The sequence below is a fragment of the Heptranchias perlo genome, chromosome 3, assembly GCF_035084215.1.
Source record: "Heptranchias perlo isolate sHepPer1 chromosome 3, sHepPer1.hap1, whole genome shotgun sequence".
In the NCBI taxonomy this organism is placed as follows: Eukaryota; Metazoa; Chordata; class Chondrichthyes; order Hexanchiformes; family Hexanchidae; genus Heptranchias; species Heptranchias perlo.
In genome coordinates, this window is record NC_090327.1 from 68,335,362 (window position 1) to 68,356,690 (window position 21,329).

Consider the following 21,329-nt stretch of genomic DNA (forward strand, 5'->3'; position numbering starts at 1 on the left):
TTAGATGGTCTTTATGATGGAAAGGATATGGGGTCGGAAGCTCAGCTCAGAGTCAAATGAGATGGTGAGGTTGCAAACAGTCTGATTCAGCCTGAGACAGCGGCCAGGGAGAGGGTTGTAATTGGTGGTTAGGGAATGGAGATTGTGGCAGGGAATGAAGACAGTGGCTTCAGTTTTCCCAATTTTTAATTGGAGATAATTTTGGCTCATCCAGGTCTAAATGTCATACAAGCAGTTTGACAACACAGATGCAGTGGAGGGGTTGAAAGAGGTGTTGGTGACGTAGAGCTGGGGGTCGTCATCGCACATGTGGAACCTGACATGTTATTGGATTAAATCGTCGAGAGGCAGCATTTGAAATACGAGAAATAGATCCTTGAGGGACGAGAGGTAACTGTGCGGGGGCGGAAAATGAAGCCATTGCAGGAAATTCTTTGGCTACGACTGGAAAGGTAAGAGTAGAACAAGGCAAGGGCAGTCCTACTCAGCTGGACCACAGGGGAGAGGCGTTGGAGGAGGATGGCATGGTCAACCGTGTCAAAGACTGCAGATAGGTGAGAAGGATGAGGAGGGATAGTGCACTATGGTCACAGTCACATAGAATGTCATTTGTGACTTTGATCGGGGCAGTTTCAGTGCTGTGGCAGAGACAGAAACCTGATTAGAGGTTCAAATACGGAGTTGCAGGAAAGATGGGCACGGATTTAGGAGACGACAACACTTTCAAGGAATTTGGACATAAAACGGAGGTTGGAGATGAGGCGGTAGTTTGCAACGGTGGGTTATTTGAGGAGGAGGGTAATGACAGCAGATTTGAAAGGGAGAGAAGCAGTACTTGAGGACAGGGAAACCTTTACAATATCAGCTATCATAGGGGCCAGGAAGGAAAGTTGGGTGGTCAGCAGTTTAGTGGGAATAGCGGGAGCGGTGGCGGTGGTGGGGGGGAGCAGGAGATGGGTCTCATGGATGCCAGGATCTCGGAGAGGGCATGAGGGGAGATAGATAGAGAGAAACTAGAGAAAGATGCGAGTTCCGGGATAGGGCAGGGGTAGTATGGTGTGAATGGCCTTCCTCATCCCTCATTATGCTGTGATCTGCAGCTTAGCCATCCAGCTCAAGGAATCACCAGGCGGGGAGCCAACCTGCAAAGCGCAGCCCGGGGAGCTCGCGCGGGCGGAACGTCAAACGAGACCGAAAGCGGGGGCGGCGGGCAGTGGTGGGGGGGGGCGGGCGTGTGAAGATGGCGGACGGCGCTGAGAGGGAGGAGAGGACGCGGCGGTTGGTGCGTCTGACCGGGGCGGTGGAGGAGCAGGCCAGGGCTCAGCTGGAGGCGGCCGGGTGGGATGTGCAGGTGACGGACTCGATTGGTCGTGTGTGTTTTGGGTTTTTTTTTGCCCCCACCGGGAACATTGTCCCGTTGATGTTTATTGAGGGGCCGTGACGCACTTGTTAACGATTCGCTTTCTGACGTGCAGCCTGGGCTCGCTCGGCCCCTAGTTATAAATCAGAGCCGCCAGTAACCGGGTATAATGTCACCCCGCCGTCAGCTTCCCTGAACAGAGGCCGCCCTCGGGGCCTTTCAATGCACCCGCTGCCTGTCGAGGTTGCAGTCGCACAGAGTCCGACAAGGCCCTCGCTGCTGATAACCCGCTGATTCTCCCCGCAGAGGGGAGAATTCAACCCCTTAGGATTGAATTACACTGGGTTTCCACATTCGCATCTGACCAGGGACTATTTAATCTTGAAAGAGAACAAGTTCCCCTTTTCATCATTTTGATCCATCACTTTTCTTTGATCAGCACAAAAATGGGTGAATATGTGGTGATGGGGTTAAATGCTATAAAAAGGAACTTGATTAATACTGATTAATTCTATTTGATTTACTTTTCCCACTCTCCCTATTGTGTAAATGTTCCTTTCTTAGGATTTTATGGAGACAATACACAAAATATTTCCCTCTGTACACAATCCCTATGGTTTCAGAAGTGGCAGAGAGATTCTTACATTTTTCCCAACATTGTAAGGCAGATGATACAGTTTGCATCCTTGTCTGCTCTCCCTTTTTTGGTGTCTCAGGGTCGACATTTTAGGCCAGTAATCTAGTCTGCAAGATTTTACTTTCTCTGGTAAAAATCTTGCAGACTAGATTACTGGCCTCTTCTGTTGACTGTCCTTGTGCCTTGATAAATTGTTGTGGAACAACTTAGTGTTTGGTTCATGCTAGCAATTTGTTTAATTAAAATGGGTAAAAATCACTTGTGATTTGCTAATGCTTTCAGAGTGTACCTATTTCAATCAATAAAAGTAAAAATCCTCTTCAATATTAATGTACAAACCTGATCAGTCTACTCGGAACAAATAGACACACTTTCATAATCTCTTGTGTGCAATGTTTAATCTCCTGTCACACATGTAAAGTATCCATCAGGCAAAAATGATTAGTTCAAATTTCCCAGGAACTAATCAAAATCACTTAAACATTTCACTGTGTCTGAACATATCTCTCTCAAACTTATTTTCAATTCTTTTTAGCAGTTTACTTAAAGGTACTTAGACTGAAATGGACAAGACTTAACTTTCAGTGGCGAGATTAGTTTGTATCTCCTGCGCAAATAGAGGAACGTGCCGTTCAATGCATTTCAATGGTGAGGCAGACAGTGAAATGCCGTTTCCGCGAAGCTAATGGTGGAGCGACGCATCTTGGACAGCAACTTTTGGATTTCCACGTTTTACCGTGTATCTGCCCTCGCCTGCAGTTGCTGTTGTATTTGCACATAAATAACGCTGAGAGCCATTAACCACGGTGTTATTTTGACAGCAAATTATGGCCCATTACATTTTTCTTTTGATATATGCTGCACCATTGAGTGAGTTCGCCTGCATATGTATAAGTAATTCATGTTGGACACCAGTTTTCCAAAAGTGTAGCATTTCGAAGCTTGAAATTTAAGATTAAAACTTGTTGGTTTAGGCTACTATATGGGACTTTTTGCAGAGAGAAAAATCTACCCATTTTGTGGTCTAAACTCATTGACCTGTAGGCCTAGTGCTAAAATTTTGGGGTGGTCTGTTTCTGGATCAGTTTTTTTTTGTTGGGAAGGCAGGGCTTGTACCTTTACTTTCATTGTTGAATGAACCACAAACCTATTTATTGACAGCTCCATGGATTGAATTCTGTTGGAATACTAACTCTTTTTTGAAGTCTATGGACCCAAGATTAAGAGGGAGGTGGGTTGGCAGCGGGGGACAACTGGGCGCGTGGATGACGCGCCCAGTGAATTTGGGGTGCTCCGCACGCGATCGCAGCCTAATTGAAGGTACTTACGCGTGCTTCCGGGTTTCCCGTTCCAGACCTGCGCACTGCGCACCCACATCACAGGCTGTCAGCAGGAGGAGCCCTATTTAAAGGGGCAGTCCTCCAATGCTCCTCCTGCAGCAAAGAACCAAATTTGGAGCATGGAGCAGGCCAGAGGGCAAGGCTGCTCCAAGGTTCTCTGACTCCTCATTCCAGGTGCTGCTTGATGGGGTGAGGAGGAGGAGGGAAATTCTGTTCCCATCGGATGGGAGGAGGTGGCCTCCCTCGGCCACCAAGAAGGCCTGGCTGGAGGTGGCCGAGGAGGTCACCAGCAGCGGCAATGTGTGCAGAACCTGGGTCCAGTGCAGGAAGCGCTTTAACCAGGTCAGCCAAAGTGAGTATACTTACACATTCTCCAACACTCTGTCTTTCACATCACTTCCACCACCACACAGCTCCTTCTGCACTGCCACCACAATGCTCTAGCATCACTCCTCACATCCACTCAACCATCATCCTCACCTTGCCCGCACTTACTGCCCCAGTTCCCTTTCGAACACTACCACGCAACCCAATCCTCATACAATCTCATGGCTATGTCTCACAGGCACCCTCCCGTGCATCTCCCTCACGCTCACCCCCACCCACACTAATGCATGCACCAACCATGCAAGCATCACTCAATCATGCCCTTGTGTTTTGCCTTGATAGGAGATGGTTGGGCCTAGTGTCCTAGGCCCAACCATCTTCAGCTGCTTCATCAATGACCTTCCCTCCATCATAAGGTCAGAAATGGGGATGTTCGCTGATGACTGCACAGTGTTCAGTTCCATTCGCAACCCCTCAGATAATGAAGCAGTCCGAGCCCGCATGCAGCAAGACCTGGACAACATCCAGGCTTGGGCTCATAAGTGGCAAGTAACATTCGCGCCAGATAAGTGCCAGGCAATGACCATCTCCAACAAGAGAAAGTCTAACCACCTCCCCTTGACATTCAACGGCATTACCATCGCCGAATCCCCCACCATCAACATCCTGGGGGTCACCATTGACCAGAAACTTAACTGGACCAGCCATATAAATACTGTGGCTACGAGAGCAGGTCAGAGGCTGGGTGTTCTGCGGCGAGTGACTCACCTCCTGACTCCCCAAAGCCTTTCCACCATCTACAAGGCACAAGTCAGGAGTGTGATGGAATACTCTCCACTTGCCTGGATGAGTGCAGCTCCAACAACACTCAAGAAGCTCGACACCATCCAAGATAAAGCAGCCCGCATGATTGGCACCCCATCCATCACCCTAAACATTCACTCCCTTCACCACCGGCGCACTGTGGCTGCAGTGTGTACCATCCACAGGATGCACTGCAGCAACTCGCCAAGGTTTCTTCGACAGCACCTCCCAAACCCGCGACCTCTACCACCTAGAAGGACAAGAGCAGCAGGCACATGGGAACAACACCACCTGCACGTTCCCCTCCAAGTCACACACCATCCTGACTTGGAAATATATCGCCGTTCCTTCATCGTCGCTGGGTCAAAATCCTGGAACTCCCTTCCTAACAGCACTGTGGGAGAACCGTCACCACACGGACTGCAGCGGTTCAAGAAGGCGGCTCACCACCACCTTCTCGAGGGCAATTAGGGATGGGCAATAAATGCTGGCCTCGCCAGCGACGCCCACATCCCGTGAACGAATAAAAAAAAAACGAATAAAATGCCATAATGCCCGGGAGAGGGCAAGGACCGGAGGGGGCCCGCCACACCAAGTGGTCTTAACAGACATGGAGCAGCAGGCATTGGAAATAAGCTGGACGCTGGAGTGCATGTTGATGGTGGACGCCGAGACTGGGAGTGCACAAGCGGCTGGTGACAGAAATCTAACACTCAGCTCTCATGATAGCGAATGATCTTAGCATCACTTGGCATCTGCAGTACCTCAACATCTGTCCACATGCTTAATATTGCTTTCTGTTCTCTTGCAGGGCCATCTGCGACTGCCGTGACTGCGGAGGGCGATTCCTCAGAGGACCTGCCGGCCTCTGAGGGTGCATCATCACATCTGAGCGAGCCATCCACCAGCGCGGATACACACACCTCGGTGGGTCCCCGTCCTCATTTAGTTGGGCTTGCACATGGTGAGTCATCACATACATGCGAGCACGAGCAGACCCTGGTGGCAGGGGCAGCCATGGAGAGTCCGCATCGGTGGGAGCACTCTTCTCCAGGCTGTGCTCAGCTGGACCCAGATGCTGAACCCTGGGGGCCAGCCATGAAAAGGAGAGTTATCAAGGGCCAGCAGCACATTGCCGAGGTACTGGAACAGTTGCCACTCCCACTCTCCACAATCGCGCAGAGGATGGAGGAGTCCAACTCCTGCATGAGTGGAATGGTGGCACAGGTACAGGAGGGTATCTTCGAGATAGTGCCACAGGGACATGAAGGCATCTCTGAGATAGTGTCACAGGGACATGAAGGCATCTCTGAGATAGTGTCGTGGGACATGCGGGAATGTCTGGGTTGGAGCAAAGGTTAGCCTCCATTGAGCTTCATGCACGGCTCTACAATGAGTCCATTCAGGCCCTGACAACGGCCATTCGGATTCAGGGTGCAACATTCTGCCGCCTTAAGCAGGCTGACAGATACCTTACAACTGGCCTTCCAAGGCTTCACACAAGTCCTCCAAACTGTCGTCCAGCAGGGTGGGAGGAGTGATGTGAGCCTGGGCCAAGAGAGGGATGATGGTGAAAGGGGACATGGAAGTGGGGACGCCGCTCACATCTCACCCGTTGCCCCCCTCTCAACCAGTACCCGCAATGCTGCCCCCCTCTCCATGTGGCCGAGTCTGCCCCTGCACAGGTGCAGGTGGAGCAGTCTTTGGAGGGGCCCTCACGGGCACCGAAACCCAGAGGGCGTCCGCGCAAAGCATCTCATCAGTCAAGGAGTGGACAAGAGCAACCTGCCACTACCTTTGCTGAAGCCACAGGGGTAGTACCACGTAGAGGTTCCCGTAAACGTAAGGCAATGGTTTTGTGAGCACAAAGGGGATGCACAAGGGTGTAAGACAAAATGTTATGTTTTTGATTTACTTTTGTTTTGTAAAAAAACAAAAATTTGTTATCACCACTATTGCCACGTCTTTGCAAATCTTGTCTGGTTTGTGCAATAATGCCCTTTCCTGAGGATCACCATGAAGACCCACACCTGGTGCCACCCATTGTGTCGCTGTAGAGTGGGTGCAGGTGTATTTGCAGGGCTCATTTGTGCAGATGACTGAGAGACGCCGGCGATGTCCCTGGTGGCACCCTGGAATGATCCGGAGGAGAAGTTGTTGAGGGCAGTGGTGACTGACAGCGACAGGTAAGAAGATGGTGCTCGAGCCAGCCGGGAGCAGCTCGGCATGAAGGAGACTGCAGATGTCCATGACTACATGTCGAGTGACTCTGAGCCTCTGTATACACTGCTTCTCAGAGATGTCCAGGAAGCTGAGCCTCGGTCTGTGGACCCTGTGGCGAGGGTAGTGCCTTCTGCGACGCATCTCTCTCTGCGGTTTCCCTCCCTCCTGCTGTGCAGGTGGATGTGTTACAGCACTGTGTTGTGGAGCTCCACGTGTCAGAGGTGGACGGCAAGGCTGGTGATGCTGCTCGCCCTCCGAGGAGGTCATGACTGCAGCTATGGTGGCCCCCATCTGGAAGATGTATGTTTGAGGGGGTCTGCAAGGTAGGTAAATGTGTTTGCGCACTGGGATTGAGGTTGCAAGTTTGTGATGTTTTGTGTTAGGAGGAGGGTGGTGGAGGCCAAACTTTGTCCAAGGTGATAGAGTGGCCTCCTGCAATGAGTGAGGGTCCCCCCCCCCCCCCCCCCCCCCATCTTGGTTTCTGAGAACACAATCCGCTAGGTAACAAAGTTTGACTTTAAACGGACCCAATTTTTGTGTGCCATGCTTGTTTGTATTTTTACACTTCGTTGCATCTTTGAAGATTATGCTCTTCTGTGCTTATTTGAGTGGGACAGTTTAACTGTTGACCTTCAGTCGTAACAGTAACTGGGCACAGGTGGCTAAGTCCATGACTTGTTTCCTTTCCATTGTTATAAGTGGTGAGAAGTTGTTAGGTACTTCAATTCACTTTTACTCTGACAGATCAACAAATTTCCAATGTGTACGTTTAATCTGGCCACCACTCTACTATTTACAATCCAGAATTATTGATACGATAATTGCTCATATGAGCTTATCCTTTTTTAAAATCTATGAAGATCATGACCTTTTTGAAATGTAGCAAGCTAGCATCACACTCATGATTGGTACTTAAACCAGTCTGAGTATTCTTTACTTGTCCTGACATGTGCATCTTATCCTTATATTTGCCTCTCTGAAACTAGACTTTGGTAAACTCAGGATTTAAAGTTCCAAAATGAGTCTAATTGTATTAATAGTGCACATAACATAAACTGAAGTTTGTTGATATCAATACAATTAATTGTTACATTTTTATTAAATAAAAAAGATGGGTGCTGTAATATGTGAGCAACTTAAAATCTAGACAGAAACCCAAATGAATCCATACATTGCTGCATGACTATTTTATGCATTAGAGGGAGAGCAGAGTGATCATGTGGATTCTGAATATAAGCCTAGATGATTGGGTAAACTGGATGGGCTATATGGTCTGTTCTCATTGCTACCTTATATTAACTTTGGAGAGTTTCTCTTTTTTTTCCCATTTTGCTATTTCAGCTTGTATGGACCTCTAACAACTTTTCCGTATAATTCTGACTGAAGCAAGTAGTGGCACTGATAAAGTAAACAGAAAAGAGAAAATGATTAATATTATTACTGTGAAAGTCAAGTTACTTCCAAGACTGAAAACTTCATGGACTCAAATATTCAAATTGTCAAATTGAGGCATTAACGTAGCCTGATTGTGATAAATTCAGTTAAAAATATGAATGGCTACAAATTGTTTTTGCTTGAAGATCTATAAAATGGAAATTTGGGAAACAGATTTCTTTTAATGTAAGAATAACTAGCTTTTTGAGTTAGTTCTACCCAATAATATCTCAAAATGTAAGTTCAATCTGATTAGATTTGCTGGCACCTTGTATACTAGTTGATCTCCTGTGGTGTTGCACATGGGGAGTCGAGACCAGGGACAGTTGGTCCAGAATATGCAGGTGTAATTTAGTCCCCATTTTAATTATACATTTTGTCCTTATTTTTATATTTCTGTTCTAAATTCCAATGTTTCTCTTTATAAACTATGTAAATGTGTCCTGCTGTAATTGCGCCCTTCTGCCAATAGTGGCATTTTATTTGCAGTTTCCATTATAAATGTGAACATAAGAATTTATAACTGGAAAAGTTGGCTGGAAATGTATACAGATGTAAATTTTTTAATAGATAGATAATAGTCATAGTGTTTTAGAAAATATGTTTATATTGCACTAGTTGCCAAGTAATATAACCTCCTGAATTGTGAACCAATACTTAGGTACACCATAACAACATAATGGACTTTGTGAAAGCTGCAAACTTCATCTGTCATCTGTTTTAGTAAGGACTATGAGGTCTTATCACTTCAGTGTCCCATCCATGTGTGTCTTAGTGAGGACACTGGTAATATCTGTAATATATTATGGTTGAAATTTGGAGTACTAAATTAAATACAAATCCACTGCATCTTTAGATCTTTTAATTTGGGAGATTAATTTAAACATTTAATATTGCTTGTCATAAACATAACTAAGGTATTCAGGCCATTGTGATGTTTTGTGTAGAAACTATATCAAGTTCAAAGAGCTATAAATTTATTTTTAATGCTTGTTGAATGTATGTGGAACAAGTAACAACAGAGTACTGAAGAAGGGAAATGTGCCAAGATGTCTCTCAAAACTAGGAATCTGACTGATTACAGTGGAAATTACGCATCGTATCTACATTAATTTTATTGGTTTTCCTTTAAGCGCACTGGCATTACTGAGTGTATATCTGTCTTTTTCCCTCCCTGTAGTTAGCTAAAGTCCAATGGTGTGCCTAAAAACAACTTTTATTTGCCCACAGAAGCAGTTTCATCGATGCCAAATAAAAAGAATAGATGGTAGGTTTTTATAGTAAAGGTCAAACACCTAAAACTTAAAGTGTTAAATTAACTCACATTTTTCCTTCTTCGCCAAGCCTCTCTGCAAAGTACTTACTGTTATCAACAGTAAGAGCTTCTGCTATAATGACTACATTTGTGACTTTTCATCTAGACCATCCCTCTTTACTCAAATGATGGCATAGAACTTCCAGAATTTCCCTCTAAGCTAACCTTGTCAAAACTGTCATCATCACTCTCCCTGTCCAAAGCTCACCCTTGAACTGTCCCTTCCAACTACTGCCCAACCTCTAACTTCCCCTTCTTGTCCAACATCCTTGCGCATGTCGTCACCTTCCAGCTATGTGCTCACCTCTCCCAGAACAGCCATTTGAATCCTTTTAGCTCTGCCCTGTCAACAGCACCGAGACTGCCTTGGTCAAAGTCACCAATGACAGCCTCTGTGACTATGATGCTTTATCGCTCTTTGTTCTTGATCTTCCTTAAGCAGTGGACTTGGTCAATCAGTCTATCTTCCTCCATTGCCTGTCCTCTATGACCCACTGCAATTTGTTACAACACATCTCAAGAATTGATTTCTCTAGTTCCTGCATGGTCGTCTCTGGCGTTTCCTCCTCCTCTTCCTCATATACAGGCTGTCCCTTGGTGACTTCATTTGTAAACATAAAGTTGCCTTCCACATGTTTACTGATGACATCTATCTCTACTTCTCCTCCACTTCCTTTGGCCCCACAATCATCTCTATGCTGTCAATATTTCCAGTCTGACATTAGTTACGGATGAGTCGGAATTTCTACAATTGAACATCAAGAAGACAAGCCATAATTTTTGGCCCCAGCTTAAAAACTCTGCACCCTTGTGTTCAACTGCATTCTGCCCTTTGCTTTCTCACTCAGGTTGAACCATACTGCTTGCAATCTCAGCATTCATTTAGACACAGTTGAGTTTCAAACTCCATATGCTTTCCACTACCAAGACCCTTTTCCACCTCTGTAGCATTGCCTGCCTCCACCCCTATGTTATCCTCACTGCTGCTGAAACACGTAATTATCCCTTTTCCCACCTCTGGATTTTTCCAGTGGCTTCCTGACCTCCACCGTTCATAAATTCTAAATTGTCCAAAATTCTGCCACCTGCATTCTGTACCGTTCTAAGCCTCGTTCACCCATCAGTTCTGTCCTCATTGCTGTACATTAGCTACCTGCCCCCAGTAGATTGAACTTTAAATCCTCATTTTCATCTGTACAACTTTCTCTTGCTCTACATTCCCTGCTGCATCCTCTGGACTCCTGTGCAGCCCCTGTCCTGCTCCATGTTTAGTGACAGACCCTTCATCTGCCTCAGTCCTACTTTTTGGAACTCTCTCCCTAGCCCCTTCCCCTCTCTACCTCACTCCCCACTTTTAAATGCCTTCTCAAAGCACACCTCTTCAACTGAGCTTTTGGTCACCTCTTCTAACCCACCAGGCTTGATGTCTGCTCCTTTTTTCCTTTGTGAAGTACCTTGGGACAATTTCTATATTAAAGCTGAATATATAAAACTAAATTGTAATGTCAAACTACTCCTTTCTTTGATGGAATACTTACAGGAATTACTTCATTAGATCATTAAAACATCTACTAACATTCTTAAACATTTTTTATACTGGCTGAAACAACATGGGTTTGGTGAAGGTAATAACTTAATGACCTAATATTTCATCATCTGTGTTATAAGGCTTTCTTTCGTCTACCTTTTTGTAGCTCCATGGGAAATGCTTCAATGGCAAAATGAGAAATCAGGAAAATTCTTCTAAGAAGTTGTACTAATATAAATAGTGTGGAAGATCAAGTAAAAGTAAGAAAACACAGCAAAGTTCATATTCACTATGGAAGAGTTGACTGCAGATTTTTTTCTTTTGTTCCCCTAGGTTTGTGTTTTTAGTTATTTCACTGTTCACTGAGCTTTTCTAATGTGAATTTGAGATGTTAGGGAAGCCTAAATAAAGTTAACTTTCGTTCTGACATCGATTATTAAGGGAGATTTACTTTTAACAGTAGTTATTGCACTTCAAATTAGTTCCTTACATGTGAAGCATTTTTAAACATTTCTGGAAGATGTAAGGCAGTATATAAATGCGACAGAACTGGGGTGGTATTTAACAGAAAGTTAGACATTGTTTGATTGACAGGCACTACAATGAATCTGCATGAATTAAAAGATAAAATTTCCTGTTAACACTTAAACCAAATGTTTCTGTGAATGCATCTGAAAGTATATTTTTAGAAAAATGATGAGAGCACTATAGGCAGAACAGTAAAACACAAAAGTGACTTCCTGAACTTGGCATATTTTTAAAGCTGTGACTGTTTTTGCTATCATCTTGTTACAAAGAATGTATTGCACAGATACCCAACAGGTCTGTGCCGATGTTTATGCTTCATATGAGCCTTCTCCCACCCTCCTTCATCCAACCCTATCAACATATCCTTCTACTTCCTTCTCCCTCGTGTTTATCTAGCTTCCCCTTAAATGCATCAATGCTAGTAGCCTCAACTACTTGTGGTAAAGAGTTCCACGTTCTTACCACTCTCTGGGTGAAGAAGTTTCTCCTGAATTCCCTATTGGATTTGTTAGTGACTAACTTATATTTATGGCCCCTAGTTCTGGCCTCCCCCAGATGTGGAAATGTAGCATCCTACTAGATCTGACCTTATATTTTTAAAAAAATATTACGGACAGCTCCCTGGCTAATTGCACAGGTAGGTGACCTGCAGCGCCAATACTGTTATGTAACTGAACTGTGGAAGAGTATAGCAAGTCATTTGCTGCCTTGTTTCCCCTTTCCTGTCCATCATCCCTAGAGGATCTGACCAAATTGTAAATATGCTATGTAGGGAACCATGAACATCCACTAGATTATAGGTTTTTGATATCCAAACTGGAATGAGAACCAGAAAATAGAAAACAAAGCTTAACAAAGTTTAACTGTGCTGTATGTTGCAAATGTTTTACTGAGACAATTTCAACTGAAGGATTTACTGCAGTTTTTATCGTTAGCATTCATCAATGACAGAATTTTTTCGTCAACTTTAAACATCTCAATTTTTAAAAAAATACTGTGTATCAAATGCATGATAGGATATCCAAAATGGTTCTCCTTGCAATATAAATGTTTATTTTTAAACAGATTATCCAAACAGTGTTGAATGTAAACATTTTAGTGATATTAATTATAGTTTCTTTTAAAGTGTGGTTAGAATGAGTTTTTAAAAAGAACTATATGCATCTGAATTTAGAGTTTGCTGTTTATCATTTACTGTAACTTTGGGATGTACTTTTAGAGAGAATATTTCAAATTTATGTGGGTTCTCAATTTAGTATATTTTAGGAAGCTGAAAATATAGCTGAAAATATAATTTTCAGCTATATTCTATCTAATGATTTCAGCAAAATCTATTTGCACCATGTTGTTTAGAGGTTAACAGATTTTGAAGTAACTTTCTGGATAATAATTTTTGTCCTGTTTTCTTATATAGCTAGCTCTGGCTAGTTTTTATGAGGATGGGGGTGACGATCAACCGGTTCATCAAGACGCACCAGTGTTTAGTAACACTACTAATTTCAGACCTGTGGTTCGTAGGTAAGAAATATCAGAAGTACTTTGAGGTATACCCAGCTTTCTTTAAATTTTACAACACTGAAGTTTTAGTTCAGTAGCTTTTGCAATCCTCCAGTTGGTTTGGGTTTTCTAACTTTACTGTAAATCTGATATGTTTCTACATTTATAATTATAAGTGCACATTAGGTCCAAACAACAAACCTCATTCTGAGAAGAGAATCCATCCTGTTTTTAATGGTACCCAGCTGTAAGCAATCTTTTTTTGTTGATTCTGGATACAGGACAATAACTGTATAATAGTCTTTTTTGCATTTGCAACATGCTTAAGTGTATGTGTAGAGCACATTCAATCCAACCCACCCTGAATTGGGAGGAAAACTTTATTTCATATACACAAATCAGTGTATTTTGTACCACAGCTTACTTCAGTGAGGGCAAAAACTGGACTGCTTTGAATAGTGGAACAATTTGGGAAAATTCAGGGACTATCCTGATATCGATGCTGATTGGGACCTCTGATTTAGGAATTACCTCTGCTTACTTTAGATTTTTAATCTTTTGATTACTAGAGAGATTTTAGCAGTTTTTTTTAAGCAGTTGGGTGAACATATGTACATTCTTGATGTAATTGAAGTAAAATGCTTGTGTCTTGATCGATGCTGTTGCTTCCAAGTGCCAGTTTTGCTACTTTAACAGTCAGTAATGGTATAGCTAGTCTTGTTTTTTTCGTGTTTCCCATCTTAATTTCTCCATTCAGTAGTTCGGTATTGTCATTAATAGAAATGCAACAGCCTACGCTGTAGGTGACCTGATAGTTTCAATATCATTTTTGATCTATGTAAGACGTGAACCTGAAGATTAATTTCTATTTGTGTTATTAAAGGGCAGTTTCCAAACACCTAGCAGAGGGTTGGACTGCATGTGTATGGGAGAGAGTCACGAGGCTGAAATCTAATAGAGGGGTTTTGGATGATGTCCAAAACTGCAAGAATGAAACGCAACGACTTCCCCGCAACCCCCCCCCAAAACAAAAATCAAGTAGAATTTATATTCCTAATGCTTCAAGTGACAATTTTATTCCATTTTTAGGTGAATGTGGTCAGTGTTTGTTGTTGTCTTCCATATCTCTAATATAATTATCTTAAGAGGTTATCGTAGTATGTCATCAACTACATTGTAGTAACTTCCTGTGGGCTGCTCATGTACTACTTAATCAATTGTAGATTATCACTTGACAACCTTGCAGTGATTTTTCAATGTGGATGTAATGCATCCACTGGGTAGAGCATCGTGGCCTTTTGATTGTGCCATGACACCCGCGACCAGTAAAATACAATAAAACTGCAACTATGATCACCATAATTGTATTTTTTAAAACACAAATGCATAGTTGTGATTGAATGATGTATCTGATTAAGGATTTAGATTAATACTACAACAGTTGAAGCTTCACTGAGTTTTACTTTATCTGAGCCCATCAATGATTACTGTCTTGTAATCACTCCCATGCATCCAGTACTTTTACAGAGGACTTTATTATGTTTGTATATACTAAGAATATTATAATTAAGTTTTAGGGAAGCATGATAAGTTAAATGTTTGGCTTTGTATATTTTACTAATCCTTAAATTTTGTTACAAAGCACTTTCTTACCAGTTACTTGAAAGTGTCAAAAATCTGGAGTACTTTAAGGGCAGATACATTTTTTTTTTACATAGAATGACAGAAATTACAATACGGAAACAGGCCATTTGGCCCAACCAGTTTATCCTCCACGCAAGCAGTAATTCTAATCCCAAGTGCCCGCCCCAATCCATTATCCCTTTATTCCCCTTTTCTTCAATCACCTATCTAACCTCTTCTTAAAAATTGACATGGTCTTTGCTTCGATCACTAACTCTGGTAGTGCATTCCATAGCTTCACAATCCTTGGTATAAAAAAAATCTCCTCTGCTTTAAATTTCTTGTGTTTATTCACTCTTAATTTTTGATCGCAGATTACATGCTCTCAAGTTTTTCTGTTTTTCCTCATACCCCAGTGAATTGACGTAGGATGTTTTTCTGTTAAAGATGCTATATAAATGCAAGTTATTGTTGTAAAGTAACCCAGTTGCTCTCAGAAAAGCTGATTTCCTTTGGAGTTGTATGTACGTAGGAGCATAGGAAAGTACAAGACTAGAAAAGATGCTGTTCATCCGGCCAGGCTTAATAATCAATATCTGTCTATTCTTCCTTAAATGTTTACTTGTTAGCTACCTTCATTGCCTTCCTGGACTGTGCGTTCCACATGTTCACTACCCTCTGTGCAAAGTAGGTAAATCTAAACTGTATATACATCTTCCCTCTTCTTAACTTGAGCCAATGTGCCCTGGTTTTAGAGTTTGTAGTAATCTTGAATATATTATCAGGATTCAGTTTCTCCTCTCCAGAGTAAACAATCCCAAGCTCTTCATCTTCACTCACAGTTCTGATTCCTTATACTAGTTATCAGTTTGGTTGCTATTTTCGGCACTGCCCTCAATGACTGGATATCCTTGGTATAGTAAGGTGACCAGAACTCCATGTGTGGTCGTATCAGTTCCTTGTCCAGACTCATTATCCCCTCCAAGGAATTTTGCTCTTTTCCTCTGGCTGTACATCCCAAGTTCCATTTAGCTTTCCTTACTGCTGTTGCTCACTGTGCTGTTGTGTTACTGAGCTATCCACCAATACCACCAGATCCCTCTCCTTAGTTGTATCCTGCAGCCCAGAACCATTTACTTTAGATTCACACTGTTTATTTCCTAGTATCATTACATTGCATTTGTCCATATTAAATGTTGTTTACGGGTCAGCAGCTCACCTTCCCAACCTATCTGGATCCCTTGTATTTGGTTTGCCTCTTCCCTATTGCTTAAACTGTTCCTCAACTTGCTATCATATGCAAACTAAACAGATTTATTTCTGCCCGCAGCTCCACATCATTTCTATACACTATAAACAGCATAGGTTGATTAATAAGAGTAGAATAAAATATTACCTGCAAAGTCTGTTATGGAAGCTGTATACATCAAGTATTTATGAATAGTGTATTTCAGGCAAGTAATTAATATGAACGATTTTAATATGATAGAGGTGTATTACTTAAGGTTTGGTCCTGATGAAGAACATTAATCAACATAGTTTGTATATGAGTTTTTGGAAGCAAACAATTTGATAAAGCTGCCCAATGTTTGTGATTTGTTTAGTTCAGTACCTATAACCACAGCTACTAATTCTTATGTATGTATATCTTTGCCAACCCAAACATGGATTCTGCTCTTGCATATTTTCTCGATGGTACTGTTTACTGACCTTGTCTACTGCCCTTCTTGTCTCCGTGTTTATTCTTTGTGCCTAAGTATTGACAGTGGACACTTGAAAAACATTGGTACAATGCAGAAATTGCCCAACAAGTGAGATAATTGTTAATTAAATTTAGTTCCTTGTGCTGGAGTGCATCAATTGCTATATTCTACCAACATCTTGCATGTCATATGTACATTTTAAAATTCTTGGCACTGTCAACAACAACATGCATTTATATAGCACCTTTAACATAGAAAAAGGTTCCAAGGTGCATCACAGAAGCATAATCAGACAAAAATTGACACCGAGTCAAAGGAGGAGATATTAGGAAGAGTAACTAAAAGCTTGGTCAAAGAGGTAGGTTGTAAGGAGGATCATAAAGGAGAAGAGAGAGGTTTAGGGAGAGAATCTCCCAGTTTAGGGCCGAGGCGGCTGAAGGCTTGGCTACCATAGGTGGGGCGAAAGGAGTTTGGGATGCACAAAAGGTCAGTTTCACTAGTACTTATTCCTTCTGTGAACTTTATTAGCTCATTAATAAAATGAGTTAAAATTGAGTTACACTGTTTGATTAGTGAGGTCTAGTTTAAGTACGAACTGGAAATTTGCATCACTGGTTGTTCTAAATCTTTTATCTGTGATCCAAACAATAGATACATTTTTTTCCTCTCCCAGCAGTGGCAATTCCAGAATATCACCCTTGAAAAACCTGAAGAAGGATGAACAAAGTAGCAGTGTGGCTGATGAGGGTCAACGGTAAGGGTTTTTGATATTTCTGGCAGATTTAAACTTGTTCCAATTGGTGACAGCACTGAGTAATCTTGAGTGCCAAATAAGTAATGCTGCTGTGGGTAATCTGACTTCATCCTGAAATAGAGATCATCATGCACCATAACACCATTTTTCATTAGGTCAGTCAACCAGGATTTCCAGAATCATGCTGAGTTAGTTTGTGGGGTTGATCTCTAGAGATCTAATTAATAGAATTGAACAGAATAAAATTCTAATTATATTTGTATTAACATTTTTGATTGAAAGGGGCCGCAGTAGCCTATAGGTACTGTTTCACAAAACAAGGCAGATTTACGCCCAACGCTGTTCATACTAAGTCTAGGTTTCAGCAGATGGCTGTATTGAGAAAATACCAGATATACCAAAACCATGACTTGCCTCTATGCAGCAGTGCCAAAATATCTCTCTTTTATTCAATGAACAAGGTCTGAGCACATGGCTCAGTCCATGTTGCCATCGGGCACATAAACTATCAGATCCCTAGCCTGCCCCTAATCCATGAAGTACCACCCAGAATAGCTACATTAACAATATACGAGCAACCATCCATTACTTTCCCTCCGGCCAAAGTTACAGAACCCACAGCAGACCTCACCACTATGAGCACAAAACAAAACCAGCTGTGAGCCTACACTACCCATACTGAGCCCTATTTCCATGCAAAGGAAATTTATTTACAGATCAATGTAAATAGTATTCATAGAAGAGCAGGGACTTCTCCCAGCATCCTGACCAACATTCCTCCCTCGACCAACACTATCCAAATCAGATTAACTGGTCATTTATTAATTTGCTGTTTGTGAGACCTTGCTGTGTGCAAATTGACAGCTGAGTTTGCCTACATCATAATGCCTTAGTTGTAAAATACTCTGTGACACCCTGAGGACATAAGGCACTAGATAATGGAAGTTCTTTATCTATCTTCCCTTTTCTTTGATACTTGTATGGCTCAGCTGCATACCAGGCATTTACCCACTGAAGCATTATTGGAGCTATTTAAGTACATTTCATTGTTAGTGTTTTGTGGGATACATCAAGCCCTCCGTCAGGAATTGAATTGGACTTACAAGCAGTGAAACATCTAATTTTTCTCTAATGCATTGTTTCATGGAAGGAGTACTCTGTAATCAACATGTGTACCAAAGAGATGTGTACTTTCTCTCCGCTTGGAGAGCAAGAGCAGATGTGATGATAAAAATTCTCACTTGTTAATGTACCTTGTGCTGTTTTTGTTAAGCACTGGATTTCACTCACTGTACATTAATTTTTTAAGCTTTTATGCAGGTGGCTCTGAACACAGTGGCCAGCAGATAGTTGAACCCCTGAAGAAAAAGAACCTAAATGAAATTGTGGATGACCTTTTTAAAGGAGCTAAGGAACATGGGGCAGTTGCAGTGGATCACTGGGCAGGAGGTTTAGGAGAGGCAAACAGAGATGTGGTAAGATAATGTGGGAATGTCTACAGAAGCATTGTGAATTCAGCAGTCTCAAAATAGTATTCTTGCTTTTTTGCTCTTTTGAAAAGTTACAGTGCTGCATTTTTTTGAAAGTAGAAAAAGTGATTTTTTTAACAGAAGATAAAGGCATTGGAGCCGCCATTATGTGTCATAAGCGTGGGGACCTTTCTTGGTGGATAATAGAAACTGGCCCATAACCAAGTCCCAAAATCTGGTTTTAAACTTATGGTACAGCAATGTATGAGACATGGGAATAAAGTCAAGTACAACACAGATAAGGAAAGAAACATTAGAAAGGGTACGGTAGCATAGTGGTTATGTTACTGGACTAGTAATCCAGAGGCCTGGACTAATAATCCGGAGTCATGAGTTCAAATCCCACCACGGCAGCTGGGGAATTAAATTCAATTAATTAAATTCAATTAATTAAATAAAATCTGGAATGCTAGTATCAGTAATGGTGGCCATGAAACTACCGGATTGTCTTAAAAACCTATCTGGTTCACTAATGTCCTTCAGGGAAGGAAAACTGCCGACCTTACCCGGTCTGGCCGACATGTGACTCCAGACCCACAGCAATGTGGTTGATTCTTAGTTGCCCTCTGAAATGGCCTAGCAAGCCACTCAGTTGTAAAATCTCGCTAAAAAAAGTCACAATAAGAATAAAACCGGAAGGACCACCCGGCATCGGACCACTAGGCAAACCAAGCCCAGTCGACCGTGCAAAATCCTCCTCACTAACATCTGGGGACATGTGCCAAAATTGGGAGAGCTGTCCCACAGACTAGTCAAGCAACAGCCTGACATAGCCATACTCACAGAATCATACCTTTCAGCCAATGTCCCAGACTCTTCGATCACCATCCCTGGGTATGTCCTGTCCCACCTGCAGGATAGACCCACCAGAGGTGGCGGTACAGTGACATACAGTCAGGAGGGAGTGGCCATGGGAGTCCTCAAGATTGACTCTGAACCCCATGAAATCTCACGGCATCAGGTCAAACATGGGCAAGGAAATCTCCTGCTGATCACCACCTACCGCCCTCCCTCAGCTGATGAATCAGTCCTCCTCCATGTTGAACACCACTTGGAGGAAGCACTGAGGGTAGCAAGGGCACAGAATGTACTCTGGGTGGGGGACTTCAATGTCCATCACCAAGAGTGGCTCGGTAGCACCACTACTGACCGAGCTGGCCGAGTCCTAAAGGACATAGCTGCTAGACTGGGCCTGCGGCAGGTGGTGAGCGAACCAACACGAGGGAAAAACTTAGTTGACCTCGTCCTGACCAATCTACCTGTCGCAAATGCATCTGTCCATGACAGTATTGGTAGGAGTGACCACCACACAGTCCTCGTGGAGACGAAGTCCCGTCTTCGCACTGAGGACACCATCCAACGTGTTATGTGGCACTATCACCGGGCTAAATGGGATAGATTCAGAACAGATCTAGCAGCCCAAAACTGGGCATCCATGAGGCACTGTGGGCCATCAGCAGCAGCAGAATTGTATTTCAGCACAATCTGTAACCTCATGGCCCGGCATATTCCTCACTCTACCATTACCAACAAGCCAGGGGATCAACCCTGGTTCAATGAGGAGTGTAGAAGAGCATGCCAGGAGCAGCACCAGGCGTACCTAAAAATTAGGTATCAACCTGTGAAGCTACAACTCAGGACTACATGCATGCTAAACAGCGGAAGCAACATGCTATAGACAGAGCTAAGCGATTCCACAACCAACGGATCGGATCAAAGCTCTGCAGTCCTGCCACATCCAGTCGTGAATGGTGGTGGACAATTAAACAACTAACGGGAGGAGGAGGCTCTGCAAACATCCCCATCCTCAACGATGGCAGAGTCCAGCACGTGAGTGCAAAAGACAAGGCTGAAGCGTTTGCAACCATCTTCAGCCGGAAATGCCGAGTGGATGATCCATCTCGGCCTCCTCTCGATATCCCCACCATCACAGAAGCCAGTCTTCAGCCAATTCGATTCACTCCACGTGATATCAAGAAACGGCTGAGTGCACTTGATACAGCAAAGGCTATGTGCCCCGACAACATCCCAGCTGTAGTGCTGAAGACTTGTGCTCCAGAACTAGCTGCGTCTCTAGCCAAGCTGTTCCAGTACAACTGCAACACTGGCATCTACCCGACAATGTGGAAAATTGCCCAGCTATGTCCTGTCCACAAAAAGCAGGACAAATCCAATCCGGCCAATTACCGCCCCATCAGTCTACTCTCAATCATCAGCAAAGTGATGGAAGGTGTCGTCGACAGTGCTATCTAGCTGCACTTACTCACCAATAACCAACTCACTGATGCTCAGTTTGGGTTCCGCCAGGACCACACGGCTCCAGACCTCATTACAGCCTTGGTCCAAACATGGACAAAAGAGCTGAATTCCAGAGGTGAGGTGAGAGTGACTGCCCTTGACATCAAGGCAGCATTTGACCGAGTGTGGCACCAAGGAGCCCTGGTAAAACTGAAATCAATGGGAATCAGGGGGAAAACTCTCCAGTGGCTGGAGTCATACCTAGCACAAAGGAAGATGGCAATGGTTGTTGGAGGCCAATCATCTCATCCCCAGGACATTGCTGCAGGAGTTCCTCAAGGCAGTGTCAGAGGCCCAAACATCTTCAGCTGCTTCATCAATGACCTTCCCTCCATCATAAAGTCAGAAATGGGGATGTTCGCTGATGATAGCACAGTGTTCAGTTCCATTCGCAACCCCTCAGATAATGAAGCAGTCTGTGCCTGCATG

The 21,329-nt window shown here is 43.3% G+C and overlaps 1 protein-coding gene across 3 annotated transcripts in view; it reads left to right on the plus strand.

Annotated features, from left to right (window-relative positions):
• Positions 1-1,226: 1,226 nt before the first annotated feature.
• LOC137315326 (NSFL1 cofactor p47-like) overlaps positions 1,227-21,329 on the plus strand; it is a 37,762-nt gene continuing 17,659 nt past the window's right edge. Inside the window, exons 1-5 of one of the 3 annotated variants that reach the window (XM_067980101.1) lie at positions 1,281-1,351; positions 9,356-9,392; positions 12,911-13,014; positions 16,993-17,073; positions 18,383-18,548. In XM_067980101.1, coding sequence (XP_067836202.1) covers positions 9,390-9,392; positions 12,911-13,014; positions 16,993-17,073; positions 18,383-18,548 — 354 coding nt within the window. In that variant the 5' untranslated portion in view covers positions 1,281-1,351; positions 9,356-9,389. Of the gene's footprint in view, positions 1,352-9,355; positions 9,393-12,910; positions 13,015-16,992; positions 17,074-18,382; positions 18,549-21,329 lie in introns of all 3 variants that reach the window. The other 2 variants (XM_067980100.1, XM_067980102.1) reach the window with 2 other exon arrangements.